The following is a 21,849-nucleotide window of genomic DNA, read 5'->3' as shown; positions in this document are numbered from 1 at the left end:
TCCTCAGAATTTGTAAGGAACTAAAAACTGAATTGTCAGCTCATTAACTGTGACATGCAGAATGCAATTTAAATCAACCACAGGATTAATAGGGTGGAAAGCTCTAAGTGTGGCATGAGTTAACAAAAAAAGTTGCAAGAAATGCAGAAAAAAGTACACATATCTGATCTCTGTGCAGGTAAATTGTAGGATTATAGTAAAGAACAGAATTACTAAACACAGATACGATAAAAAAGGAAAGTCGATGAGACTTCTGTTGAGGCAAGTAACAGTCTCTCTCTCTTTAATCCTATTTCTAAGGAGCTGGCAAGAAGGTGAATAAAGGAGATACTGTTAACAATGCATTTCGATTTCTGCAAATCTTTCATTAAGGCTTATCATTTAAGCTATCTTGGGATATATGAGAAGGTTATCTGAAGACTGAAGGTCAGAATAAAGCCTGCTTGCACACTAGAGAGCCAGTTATTAGACATTACCTCTACTGGAACCGCTGTCATTCAATATATTCATACAAGATTTAGAGCAGAAGACTTTTTTGATTATTTGGAGTACCCAAAATTACAACTGACTGTAGACCTGCAGAATACTTGTACCCTATACAACTTCGGATAAAAAGGCTTATCAAGGTTAGTGTATGTAAACGTAGAACAACATATAAGGAGAAAAGATGGCTTAATTATGATTACTGGTGGGATCTAAATTAACTTCCTCTGCCCAGAGGCTGCACAAAGCACGCTCCCAAATAGAAAAAGGATTAATTCCAGTCCACCTGTAACTTGAAAATACTTTCAAATTCTAGCTCTTCACTTAAAAGAATAAAAGTGAACTGGAAAAATATTTAGGGAAGTTATCAAAACTTCTGTAGAGGAAATATTAAATTAATTGGCAGAAGAACTACAAAGAAGGGATATAATAAAAATCCTTCTAATCATGACAAGCATGGGAAAGACAAATAGTGAATTACAGAAAATCAAAGACCATTAGGTTTGAGCTTTTTAGTAGATATTTTAAACCAAAGAGAAGTCTCTTCCTCTTACAACAGTCCAACTGTGGAGCTTAAGGTTAGTGTGCAGTGAAGATAAAGAGTATGAATTATCTGAACTAAGTAAACAAATTGATGTAATAAAAGTCCATCAAAATGTATTCAATACATTGATGCAAATACTTGATTTGTTACTATAGGCCAAGGTTGCCAGAAAGTAAGGCAGAAGTATGTTACAGTATCTGTCTCATTCTTACATTTTTTCAGTGTCTGCTCCTGGCCACTATCAGAGTTGATATACAGCTAGTTGAACTGCAGTTACTATCTTTATCACAGAGGTATTTAGAAATGACAGGTTTGATTTGAGTTCCTTAATCATTCCTCTCTACCTCAAACTCTGCCACAGTTTTATGCTAATTTCCTTCCAGACAGAATTTACCTCTCTGTTTTTATGTCTGTACAAAAGCTATGTGCTGTGTGAGAAGCAGACAAAGCCTTTGCCCTCATGTTCTTTGATTAAATGAGATATTTAATGAGCATATTTAGATCTGGACCGTTCAGGAGATCATCAGCCATTGTCACTGACAAGGAATGCTAGAAAACTCAAAATATTTTCCATGCCAGCTCACCACAGCTTTCCATCCCATTCTGTTTAGAAACCCTGAGTCAGCACCTGGAGTACCTTGGGCTCTGTGGAGATGACACAGAAGCTGAAGATCAGATCCTTGAAAGTCTGAATGGGATTCTCCTGGCTCTTACTCAAGATAGCTAAGTATCACTCCAGATCACTATTTAACCGCTTGTATTGCATCTGAAAGCATTCACTGGAGGTTTTTGCCAGTTGTGATAATCTGTATTACAAGAACTGATCGGTGCTGACTGACTGGTGCTCAGCCTCTTCTGTTGTTTGCCTTTCTTTGTATACTCATAAAACTATGATCAGATAAAGCTACTGATCACTAAAACACCTGAAGCTGTGCAGAAATTCTGAATTTAATATTCTATTTTCCACAAAACAAACTCCTAACAATTTAATCCTATCAGGTCAGGAATTTTAAAAAATAATTAGTTCCTAGTCTCATTATAAGAAAGTTTAAGGTCTCTGCACATTCTCCTGAAATGGCATAACCTGCATTTATTTGCATATCCTGGCAGATGGCGATTTAGTACCTTAAGGACAATTGGCTACATTTCTGATGAAGAAAGGCTAAGGGAATTGACTGTTCTACTTGCTAGTCTAATAAAAGATATTGTGCCTACCTACAAAATTAATTGCTAGGCAATACTTCAGGAATAGAATCTTAATCCCTAACTTCCTATGCCTTATGCAAGCATCCTTTTATAGTCAGAGAAGATGAAACTGCTTTCCTGTCTGCTTTGCCACCTGTGCTTCATTTCAGCATGAAGTAGCATAATCAGCTGGAACCAGACTTGCCGCAATTCAAGCAGATGACTGTTCCTATATATTTAGGCTGACACAGCCTTTAAGTAGCTTGTTAAATCAGAACCTTGGATCCCACAGATACCCACTCAGAACTCTGGGAAACAAAGCAACATAAACAGTTGCAAACCTACTGCACGTATTAACATTCTTATCGTTACAGAGCAGAGATCCTTCAGCCTACTCAGAGAAAGTGGGATCTTCCTAACTTTGGCAAAAATCCTGAAGGGTAATCCACGATGTGCAGTGAAAGCAGCCCAGGTGCTTTCAGAGATAGCCAAGAATGGTATGTTGTACTAAAGTGTTACTACGAGGCATATTAGAGCACATGAGCTGTGTTTCCACTCTTGAGTTTTGTTTCATAGCTACCAGCTATTGGCCTTGCAGCTGTAATTGTGTTATTTCAAGATGGCAAAAAAACATACAAGTCCCTCTCCTTTACCTACACAGAGGAAATGAAGAAACCATGTATTGAGGCAGATTTGGTTGTAACTTTGATACCTTTGCTGGAGAGCAAGGACCCAGAAATGTTGCTTCATGCTGGGAGGGCTATTGGCCGTATCTGTTATGATAATCGTAAGTATTGACTTGGGAGAATCCTATTTTTTCTAGCTGTAAGGAATTACTTTATAAGGCACTGTTAACCTGTAACTCGTAATAAGTTTTTCATGAGACCCGAGCACAATTCAGTTCAGCCTCCAGTTAGATATACAATTTACACAGCTCAGGCATAAGGCTGATCACATCCCAAATGTCTCCTCAACTCTGGGTTTTGCCCTGTAATTTTTATGTTCAAGGTAATGCGATACATCTTTGTCAGAACTGCTCTGCAACTACAAGAGCAGCAGAGCCTCATACATATCTTAATTTTGTAGAACTACCATGGCCCCAAAAACTGAATGGCTTTGTCTTCTTCCAAAGAAAGAACAACATTTATAAAGCAAAGCACTTCAGAAGCATGTCAAGAGAAAAAACATACTCTAATAAGTACTGAGATATCTACCTATGCCAGGAATGGTCTTTTCTGAGGACCTTTCCTTGTATATAGAAGCAATTTGTTCTCCAGGTTTTTCCATAAAGCCAGTACACTAGCTTGCCTGCTGGTCTCATGAACGAAACCCTTTTTGTTTACTTGTCGCAAAAGTTTAAGATTTTTCTTTTACCTTTAATACCCAGACTGACCAAAAATATTTATTGCATACTGGAGACAAGATGGAACTTTTCACACAAGATCTTCTATCCATTTTGCTCTGCTTTCAATCTGTATCTGCTATAGATTCTACTAGCTTCTTGCAAATTAGATGTATTTGATAAGGAATGCTACATAATAGTTTAAAAACACTTCCCCATATGATTACATGCAAGGCTCATGCAACTACTGCACATCAGCAGTACCACAGCACACAGATCACAAATCTGCTTCAGTTCTGCCAGAACACAGCATAGATTTGACAAGAGGGCTAAGACACATGCTTTAATTTCTATTACTAACACAGCAATAAATACATCATAGAAAAATTAACTTCAGGCATTCCCTGAGTGAATTACAACCATATACGCCATGATATGACCCAGACACAGTCTAGTGTCTGTCATATATGCTGTCATCCAAGTTGCAGTCCAGCTGTCACCAAGACACTGCTGCAAAGCAGTGGCATTAAGCACTGCATTAAGCTATTATCACATGTATCTCATGGTTCTTAGCATTCTCAAAATCATCTTAGATAAGCTTTCATTCATTACAGGCCAAGCTACAAAAAGAAAGGACAGTTATCAGTGTTTTCCTCAGCAATTCTGCATGTGTATGGGGACACCTGTAGTTAGTACACTACAACCAGCAACAGATTAGTTGCTACTTATTGCACTTGGTTGACTTCTCTTAAGTCACACAAATTTACACCTGCTTGAGAACTTCACTCACCCTATAAAAACTTGAAAGATACCTGGAATTCAAGGACTCCAAGACTCCATGTGCTGAGCAACTAACGTTCAAAAAAATGGATAAGGTTTATTCCCCTTGAAGAACTTTAAAGCAGTCTCTATCTCAGTGGTATCTTATAAACAGCCCAGGTACTGGCTAAGTGTCTTATTTTATGAAGAATATTTTTTTAAGAAAGAAAAAAGAATGATTATTCCAACATGCAAAAAGCAGATATATGAACATTTGCTGTACAAGTCACAATATCAATGATCCCTGAAAGCAGATTTGTAACTAGATTATCCTTTATCTTAGAATTCCAGTCCCTTCCACCTCTCTGTCTTTCAGCACAAAAGAAGCCATAGGATAATAAAGCCAAGATTCCTACTCCCCGAGAGAAATAAGCAAGCTGTCTGTTCCTCACTCAATTTTCAGATACATACCAAGAAACATAATCCATCAGATCTTGCTTTAGAAGTTGCACTGGTAGCAGAGATGCTCATACAATTGCCCCTATACATTTTCACAGTGGCTTAATTCCTTGAGTTGAAGTAGAACCAGGAGATTTGGCTAAATTCTGTCCTGAACCTGCATTTCTCAAAAACACCTTAACTCACAGAATAAAAGATCTACAATTTCTAACAGTGTGAGAAAGAATCAGATTACCTTGCTGGAAAGCATCTGTTGGACCCTTTTTACTCATTCAATTGGTTCCTACTTAATCATCTTTAAATATCGCGCTTACTATTACCAGGGGATCTTCAGGAAGAGCTGGTAAAGGTGGGAGTAATCACATCACTAGTCCGGATACTAACTGATTATGCAGAGAGTGAACCACTTGTCCACGTTGATCTACTGGCCTTATGCAATCTTGCAGACCTTGGTAAGAAAACATTTTTGCATCTTGAAACAAAGTACCATCTTCACATTGCCACTGTCTTGTTATGTACATGCAGAATGCCCACAGGTTTGTGGGGGTTTTATGTTTCGGTTTGGGGCTCAGGGTATTTTTTGGAGGGAGAGGATGTTCTTGTTGAGTTATTTGGGAGAGTTGGGTCTTTAGGTTTTGTGTTGGGGTTTTTTGTTTGCTTTGGGGTTTTTTTCAAACAGTACTTATACCTAATCAGGGACTGACCACAGTACCTGTATCAGAGAAGTTACAACTCTTAACTGGATCTGGTACTATATTAAAGTGATTAAGATTTGATAGCTTTTGATCCAGAAAAAAATATATAGGGTATAACTTCATGTGGTAAATTGACAGTTTCACTAGTTATTTATTAAAAATTATTTCTATTTAATAATTACTTTTATATATCTTAATGAAACTACTTCCTTTTTCGTTTACACAATTTTCAAACCAAAGGTATCTCCACTGATTTAAAAACGCATCTGCCCTACTTTACAAAAAGTTGTAAGTAGTGATGGAAGAAAGACCAAGTAGAAAAATACCATACTTTGTATATGGTCTGACTACAATTTGATCTACTGCTTCCTGCATTTAGGGGGAGAGGCAGGGAAGGGGGCATCTTGTCACACTATCACATCATTCACTAGTGAGGTCTGCCCTTTATCTCATACATTTCTTAATACCATATACCATTCAAATGTGTTCCATACCAGACAGCAGCAATCTTGAAAAAAAATTGATCCTTGTTAACATACATCTTGTAGATGTTTAGGATCCCAGCAAGACTAGAAGCATCTAATCAAGGCAGAAAATATATTACTACTGAAACTGCCATATGCCAATTTGATATATTAAATAATCATACTACAGATGGACTTACAAGAGTCATGGAAATTAAGCCAAGATTAATCTGGCAGCTATAAGGTCATAGCTACAGGAGTTACACAAAAATAATGTTAAGGAAAGAAGTAAGGAGGAAGAAGGGATGGAGTTTTTTTCTCTCAGTGCTGTCCAAGGGAACAGAAATGTATATAAAACCTGTAAGTGCATTGAAAGACAAAGTAGCATTTGATCACTTAGTTTATAATGAGATATTCTTCAACATTCAATCAGATAAAGCAACGTTCAAAATTCCAACTTTATCATATACACAGATATAGCCAAGGAAGCTCTAAGCAAGACAAAGGTTGCTGAACAGCTGGTGAAACAACTGAGAAGAGCAGAGAATCACGAGAGGTTAGAAATTGTCTTTGAGGTCCTGCAAGCACTTTCAGAAAATGGTAAGGCTCCTTTCAGCTTGGGGGAATGAGTGGGGACAGTGTACTGGCACTCAGCTTAAGTTCTGGGTTCTGAGTTGGCCCAGGGTTCCTACTGACAGAACTAACAATCCTTTTGGTAGAAAGAAGCCACAAGAACATGAAAAATCCTCATCTGAGCAAGGCTTCAAAGCTTAATAAGTGAGGCAACAAAGAAAGAAGTGAGAGCATAATGTTACACTTCATTTACGCAAGACAGTAAGATAACAGATTCAAGCTCATATTCTCCATAGAGCAGAACAGGAAAGCAGACTAGATGGATTGTGTTTTTATGAAATAATTACAACCAAATACCTAATAAGTTGTCTACTTTAAGTAGTGGTGTAACAAGCACCAACAAAAAATCAACCAAAAGTATCTAAATACTTGACACAGACTTTAAGGAAAGGAAAATGCATTGAAAATTGTATAACTGGCAATAGAATAAGTATCAGAGATCAGTGCAGCAGCTTTGCTCATTCTGCCTTGGTGTCATCCTAGCACAAGGGCATCTGTTACAAACAAAACCGAAAAAGTGACTGCACCTGAAAAAAAAGCAGGCTAAAGTTCAAGGATTTAGCTTCCTCGTTTTAAACAAAGACCCAAGAATCTTTTAGTGTGTTTTTACTGTGATGTCTACAGATGCTCTGAAAGTACAGTTGGTGGAGGCAGGCGTGCAAGAGGTGCTGTCTGAGATCCTGCTGAGGCTCCAGGGTAGTTCACAAGCTGAAGACACGTGCATTGTGAAGGCTGCATCAGATCTCATTGTCTCCCTGCTCCTTGGAGGTAAAAATACTGACAGTCCGGATACATAAAGAAAGAACATCAAAAAGTCCCCTTAGCAGAGGAGTTGCCATTTGCTGTTGCTTTCATTTCCTTAACAGGGAAACATCTGCAACCTGTTTCATAACCCTTAAGGGAACTCTTCTCAGACACCACACTCATTCACTTTTTATAGGAGCCTAGTGCTCACATTGCCATGCTTCCCTTCGAGCACACACATACGCTGCCTCAAGTCATCTAATATCACTGTGACCACTCTTGCGCAGAACACACTTAAGCACAAGAACTTCAGGCCATTGTAGCTGTGGTTGTCAGCTCACATCCTGCTTCTCTAACCTTACTTTCAAAGCTGGCTGAAGAGCCAGTTTTAAGTGTAAAGCTAATTATCAGATTAAATTCACATGGTATTGAACTCATCATGTTTCTTCATTCACTATTCCAAATCCGTGTACATACTTTGAACATTTGGATTAACAAATGAAATTTAAGAACTTCCTTATAATCCAAGTTCTGCATCTCTCTATTAGGAATAGACTACACACACTGCTCACCTAGATTTTCCACTAAGTCTTTAAGCTGATTTCAGGAACAACACAAAACGACTGAAAACCTAACAGCAGCTTAGTATAGATGTCCCTCCTATGTTGTATTTTGGGCAATACAGATCAAAGAATAGAACATTAAGAACTGGACACTGCACTGCATCCCACCACCCCCAATTCCAAAGCAACCAACAAGTTAAAGGTCTTAAACAATTAATTAGAACAACCGTCAAAATTATCATCGATTCAAATCTCCCCAAAGATGAACAGAAGAGTTCACTTCAGGACTGATTGTATACAGATATGAGATGTTCCCTCTATTTATCACACCACAGATATGGGCATGCAGAATTTTTTTGCAAAGGTACGTAGCATCATCTCCCAGAACATTGGTACTTGTACCACATCTAAACACATGCAGCTACAGAGATAGGAGCAACAGCTGTTGCTAATTCTACCAAAAAAATGGTAAGGTTTGTTATTCTCTAGCCTTGCATGCTGGAAATCCACTGTTTGTGTGCAGAAAGAAAAGCAACACTACTAGATCTCACTGCTCCCTGACTCTGAAACAGTAACATCTTGCTTTTCTGCAGAATGGAGGCTTGCATACCTTTGAGATGCTAATGTTGTTGAAGTAGTATGAGGGACAATTGCGAAAAGTGGAGCAGTCAGGAACACAAGCTTTCACAACATTTTTTGCATAAATCACACGTTATTAGAGAAATGGTAATGTTTCACGGCAAACACTTGTCAGAAATATGAAAAGAAAATAACAAAGTTATTTATGCTTTAGCTTTTAAGTCACTTTTAGGAAAGGAGGGTTACTCAGACACATCAAGAGGAAAAGGTAAAACTCAAGATAAGCCATTTTATCTTTCATACTTATCTATTATATAAAACAATGAACCTTAGAGAGAAACTGACTCTTACAGGTGTGCTGTGCTAGATCAGTCAGCAGAAGACACCCCACCACATTTTCAGTCCTGTCTCACCAATAGTTACTGTACTACATTCACATTCAACTAACAAGAAGGAGCTTTTTCAACACTGGTCAAATTTCTGCATTAATATGGGCTTAATTACCATAAAAGATACCCTCACGTCTGTCTGAACTTTAGCTAGCCAGTCTCATGGCTTGTGTTTTTTTTTTTAAAGCAAGCTGTCATACACACATCTCTACCTCCCCTCTACAAACTTTCTAGACTCTCTTTTTCCCTTGTCAGCCATTGTGCACCAACAGTTGTACAAAGGCCACAGAAATGCCCTCAGTGCCTTTAAACTGGCTATATTCAATTTATTCAGCTGAATAGCTTGCTTTGTCATTCACTCTTCCTCTCTCCATTTCCCCCTCCAGCCCCATAAGATGTTTCATATGGCTAAAGTGAATAATCCCTTTCAGGTCACAGTATCTGCTCCTGATGTATGCACAGCCTTTAATCTAAGAATCTAAAAATCCTATGGAAAACTGATCTCAGCATCAAATGACTTCTGAGGCAGTGAAAAGATGACAGACAGCTTTTGCAGCTATGAAAGTGGCTGTTCCTATCAGACTTTAACTATGAGCCATTAAACCAAAGGTTCTGCTGCTATCCAAGCAAAAAAATCCATAGGAGAGAGAACCAGTTTGAAGCTCTGACAATCAAAGCAAGGCAACCACTAATGGGTTCTGCCTATTCACACTTTACTACAGGAGAAAGCTCTGCCATTCTTTGTGTTGAAAGTCAGGGAAGAAGGAGAGAAATTAGGTTCAATTAAGGCTCATCTATATACAGATCAAAGTATTTTGCCCATAGAATTTTGTCAGACCAAAGGAGATGGTCTGTTCCTAGTGAATCTATTCCTAAAGAAGACTAGACAATTTTCCTCCCACACTAATCTCCAGATATTAGGACCAGGCAAGAAAACATTTGAAGCATCACTAGCAAACATATCAGCTCTATATCATGTGTGCAGGAATTGCAAAAAGACTTTTGCATGAGTAGAATTTAAACTTGTTCACAGACTGACAGCTCTCCTCTTAAAATATCCACTTAGATTTTATAAACATTTAACAGAATCTTATTTAACATATGTAGTAATGCAGGGGAAAAGTATGGTATAACTGAAATAAGAGATTAAGGGAACAGTAGGCATTAGTTCAAAAGACAACATGGAAGAGTTTATACTGCTACTTCGAAGTAAAAATATTAAAACCAAAGGCATTAAAATTCATAGGGAATTTTTAAGTGTTATACACACAAGGATTAGCAGTCTGTACATTTAGGTATGCAGTCTGTACTATGAGAAGCCACTAAAGCTGGTTTTGGCCAGATTCTATATTTGTGTGAAATCTTAATAGCTCCATTGACAATTGGTTCACCCAGGTGAAAGTGTGGCCTTCCGATATAGCATTCACACTACTTAACCATGCTTTAACAAACAGCGTTCGCATGTTAACAGCACAACAAAAAGGTAATGTTGACTGATGTCAGGAATACACTGTATGTGTAAAATAAAATACAGAGTAATATTTGCCAAATTGCATCTTCAAAACACTTCAGGAAAAATGCAGAATGTAATATGCAGGGTTTCCTTTTGCTCTTTAGGAGAATACTTTCATTTCCTATCAAGATGAGCCAAGTAGCTTCTGAAAACAAAAAGGCTGTCACCTCTGCAGAGCAAGTTCTCAAAGAAAGAGACAAACAGACACGCACTGACAAAATACTGCAGAACATGTACTGGGCAAAATGGTATTTCTTTGGAATGTACAAATCTGCTCTTACAACAGCCTTGAACAGATCAGAACTCTCTAGGTCAACTCATTTTCCCGACTTTATGTGAGTGCAACACAATTAGACTTCTCATTTCACAAAGGGGGTTTCTCATAACAGTGAAGGAAAACCCAGGCCAGGCCAGATTATTTCAATGATGAGTTAACAGCAAATTATTTAATAGAATACAAAGAGTAACATTAGCACAAAACAACCAATCAGACTCATTATTGCTGGATAAGATCCTAGGTCTCGCAACAGTCTCAAAACCAGTAGAACAGCAAAATTGAAGTACTGAAGCTATCCTGTGGAAAAATGGAAGATATCACCAGTATTCTAGCACATATATAGTGGAAAATAAAGCAGTACTGAGGAAGACAGACTGAAGGACACATGATTTTGAATTTGACAGTGACTGCGTCTAACAAGCTCTCTCACGCTAAGCTTTAGTAGAAGGTCTTGGCATCTGCTGAGAGGTGGCTTACATCCACTTATCCCTATAGAGTTGAAAGTTATAAAAAACAATGCAAAACCTACAGTCAAAATCTTATTAAATAAAAATCTTATTAAAAGTGTCAGGGCAAAGAGTCCTTGAATTCTCAATATGCGTGATTAATTTCTGTTATCGTGTTTATCTCACTTGGTTTTGCCTCCTTCTTCAGATGGCAACTGTGTACGAATGGTACAGCTGGGAGTCATACATCAGCTTCTGGATCTTTTGGAGAAACATGTAGAGAGTGGGGATGTGTCTGTTCAACGTGCTGCACTCTGTGCACTTCGAAACCTTGCTATACCAGGTAGAGTTTGAAACCAATTGATTTACTGTGATTCTTTGTAAAGATCCATCATTAAATGAGATCTGTTCAGCTCCATTCAAGTCACCAATTCCAGTCCTTTGCATTTTGAGGGGCAATTGACCTTCCCCCCCTCACACAGATATATACTTGAATAATTCATCAGGTCTTTATCTGCATAAAGGGTCTAAAAAAAATAAAGTATTATCTTATTACCAGCTGCAGAAATGTTCTCATATTAATGGCACAGAGCAGTTCAAGACAAAAATGCAGAACAGAATTTATAGCTCAAAATAGAGTATGGGGTGAAGCTATCACATCCCAGCTGGTAGAGGTTTCATAAATCTGTTCCTCTTCTATAAAGCCAATACTCATTACAAATCCAGCCTTTGTAACACACTTAAAAACTATAATAAGTAACAGGGGTCTGTAAGACAGTCTATTACAAATCATATTAGATCTTTCCAAGTAGGGGGGAATGCATAGCACTTAAAATGCTATTCCTACACTGAGCTTTTCCTGATCAATTTGTAAAATTCTTAGAAAAGGGGAGCTGCGAGACATTCTCTCACAACACCACATTACTTCTCAAAATACACAAACTCAATATCACATTCGACAATACAGTCTGCTACTCAGGGAAAGAAAAAAAAAAAAGATTGAGTTCAAATTCAAATAAAGCACAAAATAAAAACTAAATATGGTCAACGCTTGCAAATAGGCACAAAGGAAGTCTTTAATTCATGTAATGGCCTTAAAAGAGAATAGGTGCTTATTAAAAAAAAAAAGTCATCATGCTCTAGTGAATGGAGTCTGTGCAACTGAAAAACAAAGACATTAGGAGCAAGTAACTTAAGTGTCTGCTTCTCAATTTGCCCAATAGAAAGAGAAAGGGATAGAACAGCTCTCTGATTAATTTCACTGCCCTGTCATTCCCCTACACCTCAAAAAACAGCCTTGCAGAGGACGGAACAAAATTACCCTAGAGGAACCAGCTTTTGTTAGTACAGTCAAGCAGCATTAAGAATCTTTCCAGACAAGCTTCTGATTATTACCAAGGATTACTGCACTAATGACTAGAGCAAAGACAGAATAATTAGGAAAGGAAAGCACAGAAACAAAAGCACAAACAATAGGAGATCAATGAGCTCAAATACAAGAAGTACACTCGTTCTCATGAAACATCACTTGTCTCCCTGTTCAGTTAAAATGAACATGCAGAGGGCGAGCTTACTCATGGGAGTGGGCGAGTGGATGGATACTAGAAAAGAAAAAGAAAAACAATGTTGGGTTTATCCTCTTACGTGCTTCATTCCAGACAAGGCTGAGATCAAAAGTAACCTACATGTTACAACAGCAACTCCTAGCAAGTCTTCAGTTCAAATGAGAGGCCTAAACAGTCAGAAAGCTCCGACTTCATTTCTAAGCACTCTAGCAAACTGGATTTTTGCTACCAGTATAAAACACAAAACAACAGTTATGTTGTATCTGTATTTTCAGGTGCTCGTGTAGTTACTGAACTTCACACCAGAATCTTTTGTTTCCATTTTCTAGTTGTTAACAAGGTTCAGATTCTGGAGGAAAGTGTGGCAGAACGGATTCAGGCACTTCTGAGGTCAGAGATGCCTCCTGTGCAGTTCAAACTTCTTGGAACGCTACGGATGTTAGCAGATGGCCAAGGTAGGGAATTGCTAACATTTACCAAAGTCAACTACACCCCTCCTCCTTCCCACCCCCTACAAGACCATGTACATGCAGGGAGCCTACAGTCTGAGTGCCCTGCTAACCTAATTCCACTCACTCTGGAGAGGTTCCAACAGAGATGATTGCCAGTGGCTGCAAGCCTTCCATACTGACCCAGTCAGCCTCAGAGATAGATGAGAAACAAAGCAAATGGAAGCATCTGCAAGTAGGCAGTGAGAAATGACAATAGTCTAAAAAAGATGCTTTCCACTAGAGATATCAGCAAGGCATAAGTATGACAGAAAAGTCAGGCTAAGGATTTACAGTGGCAAATCACAGGAAAGCAAATCAATAGAAGAACTGGAGAATATAAAATCATCAGAATAAGCTGAGATGTGGAAAGGCACAAAAAAATGAGTTTCTCCCAGTCACCTTGCCTCTCTATACACGTTGCCAGCTTTATCTTCCTGGTGTGCCTCAAATGTTTAATTTCCTTTGCATGTTGAAAGATGCAATTATCAAACTCAGTTTTACACAGAGGTAGGTCCACAAAGGCATATAGTTGCATTTTGAGAAGCATGCACAACATAAGAACTACATTAAGATCTACTACACTATCTTGACTTATCCTCAGACCTATCTAGCTTCTTACAAGAAGGTAACACAAAATGAAGTGTTGTGGGTTTGTGGTTTTTTTAGTGTTTTAGTTCTTTATTTTGCCAGAGCAGCTGCTCTAAAACACAGATCTGTACATACCACCTTGATGTGCAGGTAACAAGAAATTGGTAAAAACAGACTCAGAAGAGTTATGACCATTTTGTAAGGGGACACGACAGCTAATATGGAACAATTACAATCCCAAATTCGTTACTTACATGAAAAAGGAAAAAACCTCACTCTCCTACATTCCGTGCTTCATTCATTTACACCGCTGAAGACACCACTCTGATATGGCAGCTACTTGCATCCTTTTTCAAGTAAATACACATGATACAGCATTTAGATCTAGCACTTTTTACTTTGCACTGATTTCAGTCCAGTAAAAAGCTGCCTTCACTTATATTTCACCACAATAGGAAATGCACATTGCAAGATACACTTCGGCCCTTCTTGTTGGGCTTTGAAGGAACCCATTAAAAGGTTATTTTTTTGAAGTTACATCTGAATTGTGATAGGACAGTTCACTTTCTAAAATTGAGACACCATAGTAAAACAGATCTAAACTATGAAATACTAAATTATCTTCCTCCCTGATGCTATTTACCAGTCCTAGTATGCGGATGGAATTTTACACAAGAAAACTAACTTCTGTATCTGAAACAATTCATACATCAATGTGTAGAGTAGAAAAAGATGTAATTATTCAGTGTTTACCCCTTCCTGCCTATGAGCACAAAATTCTCCCACCCTTAATTACTTTACATTCCATTTACCCATGAGCTAACATTGCCCTTAATTAACTTACCTTGAAACTCTTACAAGCACTCACCTACAAAGAAGTCAACACTAAATTAGCTAATTGCATTATCTAGTATAAATTCATTACTCTGACAATCAGCAGGCATGGTGAGGTGCACAGATTAGAAGAGGTAGGTTTCTTTCTAACTATAGAAAACTGCAGCTCTTTCTGTCAGCTTCATTACACAAAAGAGATGAGAGATGATAACATTGACTCCTGTCTTCTCCCTTGCTTTGCTTCAGAGGAGCAGAACAATTCATGCATTTCAACAACCACAGGACTTTGAGCTCAACTGAAAGTTCAGTCCTACACACTATTTATTTGATTTTTGCATTTTGTAAGTTAAAAAGCCTTCTGTGCCTGTTAAGAACTACTAAGTGGGTTTTATCTCAAGAGCTCTATTGCTGGTAGACATCAGGAAGTCCCTGTCAAATTGTGTCAAGATGCCTCCTTTGAACAAAGCTCTTAGAATGGTTCCATTCACCACCCCCTTCCTTCTTCCAGCTTTCTGTACTAAACTGGATTACCATGATCTCCTCAGACTGACATGTCACATCTGACCTAGAAACAAAAGCCCTTCTGCTACAGGACAGGATGTGCAGCTGATTCTGCAACAAGTAGCTCTTAAATCAAAACAAACGTATTCAACTAGGCTAGAAGCTCCCAGATTCCTTGTGGGATTTATGCTGTGGATTGTTCCTTAGTGTACTGGACAAAGGAAGTGTCTGTCCTTCCTCATCCGAAAGCTCCAAGGGACAGACTTCCCAGTATCTTAAAACCATGTAGACATTTCCCCACATTTTTTCCTTTCTGAATTTACTTCCAAAGGAGCAGGGATGTCCCTGGTGACCTTTGAGTTCTTGAATTATTTTAAATGATTGGATTTGAAAAAGCTCACAGACCCTTTCTAGCCCTTCTTAAGGAACGTATACTTGCCATGAAGGCCTTTAGCAAACCTTTCCTTCTTCAGAGCACACTATGCATATTTAACTTCTGCTCTGGTCCTCAAGCATCGAGGAGATAGGTCTCCTGAAACAGAGGAAAGCAAATTAAAAAGGGTCCTCCAAACTCTGGGGGAAGTTTTCATGATGCTCAAGACAGTTCAACACACATCCTCAAGACCTGAGACATGCAATTACAGGCATACTACAATTCTGTACTAAGACACCTTCCTACATGCTACCAACAGTAGTTATCACCATTACTGAGAGCACTGAAACAGCAAAACCAGACTCTGAAGAACCCATGATTACATCTGCAGAGCACTCAAAGCGCAAGCGCAAGGCACAAAATGGGAAAGGGACAATCCTCATGAAGATTTCAGTATAGAAACAGAATATTTGCTCTCAAAGATATGTAGATGCTCATTCTGAGCCCTGTTTCAGCAGCCTCTGAAAAATGATAGGGCTATCAGGACAGCTTACTTGGTGCTGTACCTCCCAGAGTTGCCTTAACAAAGCTGGCATTCCTTAGGTAAAGATTTCCAAGATCCTTTGAGAGACCAAGGCTTTACTCACAGCTCTTAAAGGCGACTGTGGTCCTGGCTACTCCTACATTGACATTTCCGTAACAAAAAGGCTGAGTAGTCTGATTTTTAATGTTTCCTGATTATGCTTTTACCTTCAGCTGATGCAGCCGAAATCTTGGGCCAAGATCCCATGCTGCTCAACAGATTAGTGCAGTGGTGCGATGCCAACGACCACTCCGGGGTTCATGGAGAAGCAAACCGGCTGCTAGCATCGATTTTGCGTCACAACAGATCCCAAGTAAGAGAGCTGTTGTTATGATATATTTATACTTTATCCTTCTCAAATATTTGTAAAAGTCATTAATATATCTAGGGATCAATAGCTAGGGGCTACGTGTTAAACAGCACATGTGATTTCATCATTAAAAATACGGAATTTCAGTTAAAAACCCTCCAGTCTGACTCAGCACCAGTAAAGGGGAGGCGAGCAGGTCAACAGGGCTCTTCAAAGCCACACATACTGCACAGAAATGAGCAACATGGTTACTTGCTGTCACTTGTCAACTTTTATCCTGCTTCAGTAAGGCTTGACAAACAGTAAGCAGGTAAAGCTTTTCTAGTTCCATAAATACTAATTTCAAATTTTAAATTAAAACAGCAAAGATAACACAGACCTGTCCTGAACATCAGTCCTCCACGATCTCCAAAAACCCCACTTATCTGCCTAGTGATGGATGAATCCAGCATGATCTGTATCTGCTGGCATATTAGAACAGGTTCCTGTAATTATACACAGGCATCCCAACCATGCTTTACTCTGAGGTAGCGATAAAAGAAGTAGATACAACTGCACAGGCCTTGATAAAGTAAAACTAATCATTGCTAGCTTGAAGGCTTGAAATGAAAAATTTTAATAAGGTCAAACTAAAACTCCTTGAAACAAAATATATCTATTTTTATCTTCTAGACATGCATCTATACAATTGTTAAGCATTGACATTCAAGTAAATTAGACCAGCCCTAAGCAGATCTGTAGCAGTTGAAAAAGAAATATTATATCTAGTCTTCAACTATCACCAGTTTTCATCATTTCCATCTATTCGGAAGCTGAAAAGTGCAATCTTATTCCTCTCTTCATTTTGCTTTCTTCATAAGTTAGATTTCTGTCTATGACATTTTACCTTTGCTTTAACAGGAAGTGGTCAAAGCCATCCGGGAGGCACAAGGAGTGAAGCATCTGGTTTCCATGACAACAAGTGAACACGCTGCCATGCAGAATGAGGCTCTGAATGCCTTGGCGATAGCATCTGCCATCGATTTAGGTATTCTCCTAAAAACATTTATCTCCGCAAGACCCTCCATTAGTGAAAAAACATTGTCATACTTTTAATTCTACATTATATTTAAGAAAAATCTAGGCGAGAAACACGCTTTAACTCTTCAGCATGAAATAAATAAGACCAGCCATCCAGAAGACCACAAAAGCAACAGGCTTCAGGAATTGCCTAGAGTATTTTTTTTTTGTTTTTTTTTTTCAGGCACAGTAAAACAATAGGTTTGTGGACAGGCACAATCTATTGAGTGGCAGGGTGTAATGCTAGAATCCTACACAAAAACACACAGAAGGAAAGTAAAGGTGATAAAGGCTAATGAAAAATATGAGGTCTAAGTGAAGACAAAATTAAGGACAAATTATGGACTTGAAGTGGTCAATAGAGACTATAAATACATAAAATATTATTGAGAAGACAGACATTTGAATGCAGGAGAGTAATACAGAAGCCTAGACAAAATGGCCTTGTAGAATCTGCAAACAAAACAAGCAAGTAAACTATAAAGGTTCCATCTACTTTTACTGATCCAATTTTCAGAAAGATTGAGTATAATTTTTTTCCAGATTTTTCCTGTACGACTGACCATATTTTAAAAAGGGTCTCAATTTATTACAGTGAAGAAGTTACTGCAGAAATCTACACACATCAAAATATAAATTGTAGTCAGCTGGAAAGTTGGAATTTCCTATACTAACAAACAAGACGTAAAGAGCCCCTCTCACTGCCCAGGCCACCGTTAAGGCTTTCAAACCCAACTGGGCAACTAACTCGCGCCAACATTTCTAGCGGTGCCCATTACAAATAACCATTATGAGGTTATTCTATACAAAAAAACTATACAGAAAATACAGGAATTCCCCAGTACAGGAAACAGATGCCAAAGAGATCACTGTAAAGCTAATCTGAAATGAAGACAGAGAGGAATTTCATTTCTAAAAAGCAAGCTCTACTATCTTCTAGCTTCTTTTCAGGTAACAGCTCAGGATTTGTTTACTTATTTTTCAGAAACCCTTGAAGAATCTTTTAAGGAATCACAGCTAGTTCAAAGCTTACACAAACTTCTACAAGATGACAACACAAGTCCTGAGGTGAAATATAATTCAATGGGTCTTTTGTGCCGTCTTCTTAATTCAGGTAACTTCATCTTGAATTGTCTGTGATTCAAGGATGGATATTTGTCATGAAAAAAAGTGTTGCTGTTACCGAAATGTGCTGCTTGTGATGGTGCAGTGAATAGCAAAGGATATTAAAGAGGTTAATTCTTTATTGATCACCAGAAGTCCCAGTCAAGTAGCTTCTTTATGACAAGTTGATTAAACCATCAGCTGAATAAAAAAAAAGAACGACTTTATTCCAGTAAGTCAATGGCATAATCAAGTCCTGAAATAGAAAAATTAGAGCCTTGGAATAAAGGCATCTTTGTCCAAATTCACCACAAAATGTCTGGCACTCCCAGGTCCCGTATGTACCCGTATGTATTTTTGTATTCAAATAAAGAGTATGTGTCTTCCCCAGGCAGGCGTACATTTGTCCTGCTTATGCTGTAAGCAAACCAGAAGCTGAGACAAAACAGCAATTTCTGCAATGCTGCCTTTGCACAGGAACTTTTAGCAAAACATTTCAAGGATATGATTTCAGTTTCTTTCACTACATTGTTAGTGAATACTTCAAATGCTTTCAGCCAGATCAGAGTCACCCTGGATGTGTGGCACTAGGTGAAAACAACCACCTTGAAACCAGGAATCCAAAGATCTCACACCAGTTTCTCACATCTTAATGCATCAACCACATAAATGCAAAACAATGATCATGCTCAGACAAGGGTCTGCCACAAGGGGAGCTGGCTTCCACAACCTGGAGCCAGTCTAAACTGGTAGAAAACTGGATTTTGTGGCACTTTTTTCCCTGTAAGCACAAAAATAGTGCAATAACAAAAGCATGAGCATCCTTTCACTGTTGCTACAGAACACTGACGCAACAGGTGTGATCTATCAGACTTTCTTCCAGACATCTATGTACTTAGCACTTCATGGACTAACTGTAACACTAAGAGTTGAGTCTTACTAATATTAAAAGGTAACAAAAACAATAGACACAAAAAAATGCTGGAACTGGTCCTGTACTACCTTTTTCTTCTGTTCAATCAGTTCTTGGAAAGTAAACAGAAGAAAAAAAAACACTTGTTCAATACTTCCAATGGCAGAAAAGGTACCTACTGAAATGTATTTGAATTGAAGCAGTTTATTTTCAACAGCAAGCACTCCAAACTTTTATCATTCAATTCCAACAAGAGTAGAGTTTGTTTAGCCTAGAGAAAAGAAGGCAGCATTCCAGTACTTAAAGGGGGAAGGGGGGAACAATGGTTTTAAACCCAAAGAGGAGATTGAGATATTAGGAAGAAACGTCTTCCTGTGAGGGCAGTGAGGCCCTGGCACAGGTTACCCAGGGAAGTGGTGGCTGCCCCGTCCCTGGAGGTGTTCCACGCCAGGCTGTCCGGGTCTTTGAGCAACCTGATCCAGTGGGAGGTGCCCCTGGCCATGGTGGGGGGAGTGGAACTGGATGGGCTTTAATGTCCCTTCCAACCCAAACCATTCTATGAGCAACTGTTGGGAGCCACTCTGCCATAGCACACCAGTAACAGTTAACAACATTTCATCTCCCATACAGGTGACCTGAGACAGGAAATTGAAGAGGAGAAGATTGAAGAAACCCTCGAACAACTCTGCAGTCACAGCAATACAAATGTGGCCCAGGCAGCTAGCACAACACTACAGGTTTTGAGAGGAGAGGCACCCCACTAGCCTCCCTTCTTCCCCATAGTAACCCTGCACTTCTGCTGAGACAAATGCAATAAAAACCAGCCTTGCCAACCCTACCTTGCATTTGTCATGCTGCTGCATGTACAACTACTACAGCCCAGGTACAGCTCCTGATTTTAAGGCTGTACATACAAAAAAAATACTCATTTGCTTATCTGTGGCCTATAGATGCTTGCATTACCACTGCTCTTCACTGAGCATTCACACAGCAGCTGGAATAAAGCCTGTCAAGCAAGTGGTCTTAGAAAACATCAAGAGAAGCATCAAGCAATTACCCCTTCTGTAATACATTTTTAAGCTGTTTGGTTTTGTCAGATCAGGATCTCATTTGCAAGTTTCTTATATCAATAGGACTTGAAAATCATTACAAGAAAACCTCAAGCTAATATCACACAAACTGAAACAATGTGGTTTTAGATTAGATGAGTGCTTCAGCTATAACAATTCTAAGGGCTAATTGTCAGCAATTCAACCTCTGCACCTTGTGATAGAAGTTGCAAGCCCAGCTGTTAAACGAACACATTAAAACCACAACGCTGTACCTTTAGACCAACTCCCCTTTCAATTTTAAAGCACATCTGAGTTTTTACCTGCCCATGTCACAAGCTATATTATTCCTAAGAAGCTGAGGTTATGGTCTTGTACTGATTTCAAGATTGCAGCTATTGTAACCTGGAGTGAGATTCAGTAGAAGGAAAGTTTACAAGAAACTGCAATGTCCATACACTATTTGGATAAGATACAAATTCAATCTAATTAGAAATTACAAGTGGGCATGTGTGAGGATCTGGAAGCAGCTGACACTTCATCAAAATTATCTCCAGTAAGACAACCAGGGTTTAACTTTACACAATTAAGAATTGTAGTAAATCAAAAGGCTCTGAACATTTCTAAGGAGTTTTTGTATTTAAAAATTTTTAAAAAGTCATTTGGCAAGCAACACACAAGCAGATGTTAACCACATAGCAGGAAAAAAGAAAATCAAGAGCTGACCTAGGTGCAATTCCCTCTAGCTTAAACCACACAGTGATACAGGCATCCTAGACATTTCCAATGTCAAAATGAGAAACAGCTTCAGACAATCTCAACTTCAGAATAAGATCTGGGGTTGTACCTAAGCCATGTGTTAGTATGAGATATATTGTGATATTACATGATCTATACACACCAAGCAGCCACATCCAAGTTAAGTCATTCTTACCTGAGATGATGCAGCCTTAATGCTCTAGGGTATCCAAATACCGCATTATTCAAGTACACCCATTAAATACTGGTTAAATGTTTCTCTGACCTTATTAAAAACAAGATCAGGTTTTAATGCATTAAAGAAACATTAAAATGGTCAAAACAGCAGACAAACCTATTTCTGCAAGCCTCACCTTCAAAATTGAAGGCACTTTCCTTCTGTGCTTTTAAGAGTGGTTTCAGGAACATTACTCAGACACAACAAACCAGAGACTGCACAAATCACATCAGCAATAACTGCAAATAATGTCAGTCAAAGTGCAAACAGCAGTTTTTAACTTTCTGAGTGTACACCACTCTGCAGCTCTTCACTTGTTCATGGCTTTCCATTAATAATGGATTGAAAAGCACCAGCAGGATCTTTTCAGCAGCCCAGATGGAAAAAAGGAAATCAAGAATCAATTTCAAAAAAAAAAGAACCAGTTT

At 38.6% G+C, this 21,849-nt stretch overlaps 1 protein-coding gene across 1 annotated transcript; it reads left to right on the top strand.

Annotated features, from left to right (window-relative positions):
- Nucleotides 1-1,889: 1,889 nt before the first annotated feature.
- LOC138723820 (rap1 GTPase-GDP dissociation stimulator 1-like) lies at nucleotides 1,890-20,160 on the top strand. Its single transcript, XM_069863183.1, has 11 exons — nucleotides 1,890-2,709; nucleotides 2,874-2,999; nucleotides 5,096-5,224; nucleotides 6,406-6,531; nucleotides 7,189-7,332; nucleotides 11,284-11,418; nucleotides 12,970-13,095; nucleotides 16,184-16,323; nucleotides 17,221-17,347; nucleotides 18,365-18,493; nucleotides 20,027-20,160. The coding sequence occupies exons 2-11, from the start codon at nucleotides 2,879-2,881 to the stop codon at nucleotides 20,158-20,160; spliced, it is 1,311 nt and encodes a 436-aa protein (XP_069719284.1). The 5' UTR covers nucleotides 1,890-2,709; nucleotides 2,874-2,878.
- The last annotated feature ends 1,689 nt before the right edge of the window (nucleotides 20,161-21,849 follow it).

This window comes from Phaenicophaeus curvirostris, chromosome 9 (genome assembly GCF_032191515.1).
Source record: "Phaenicophaeus curvirostris isolate KB17595 chromosome 9, BPBGC_Pcur_1.0, whole genome shotgun sequence".
NCBI lineage: Eukaryota > Metazoa > Chordata > Aves > Cuculiformes > Cuculidae > Phaenicophaeus > Phaenicophaeus curvirostris.
Note: the sequence above shows the minus strand (reverse complement) of the source record. Positions and strands in the feature narration are given on the sequence as shown.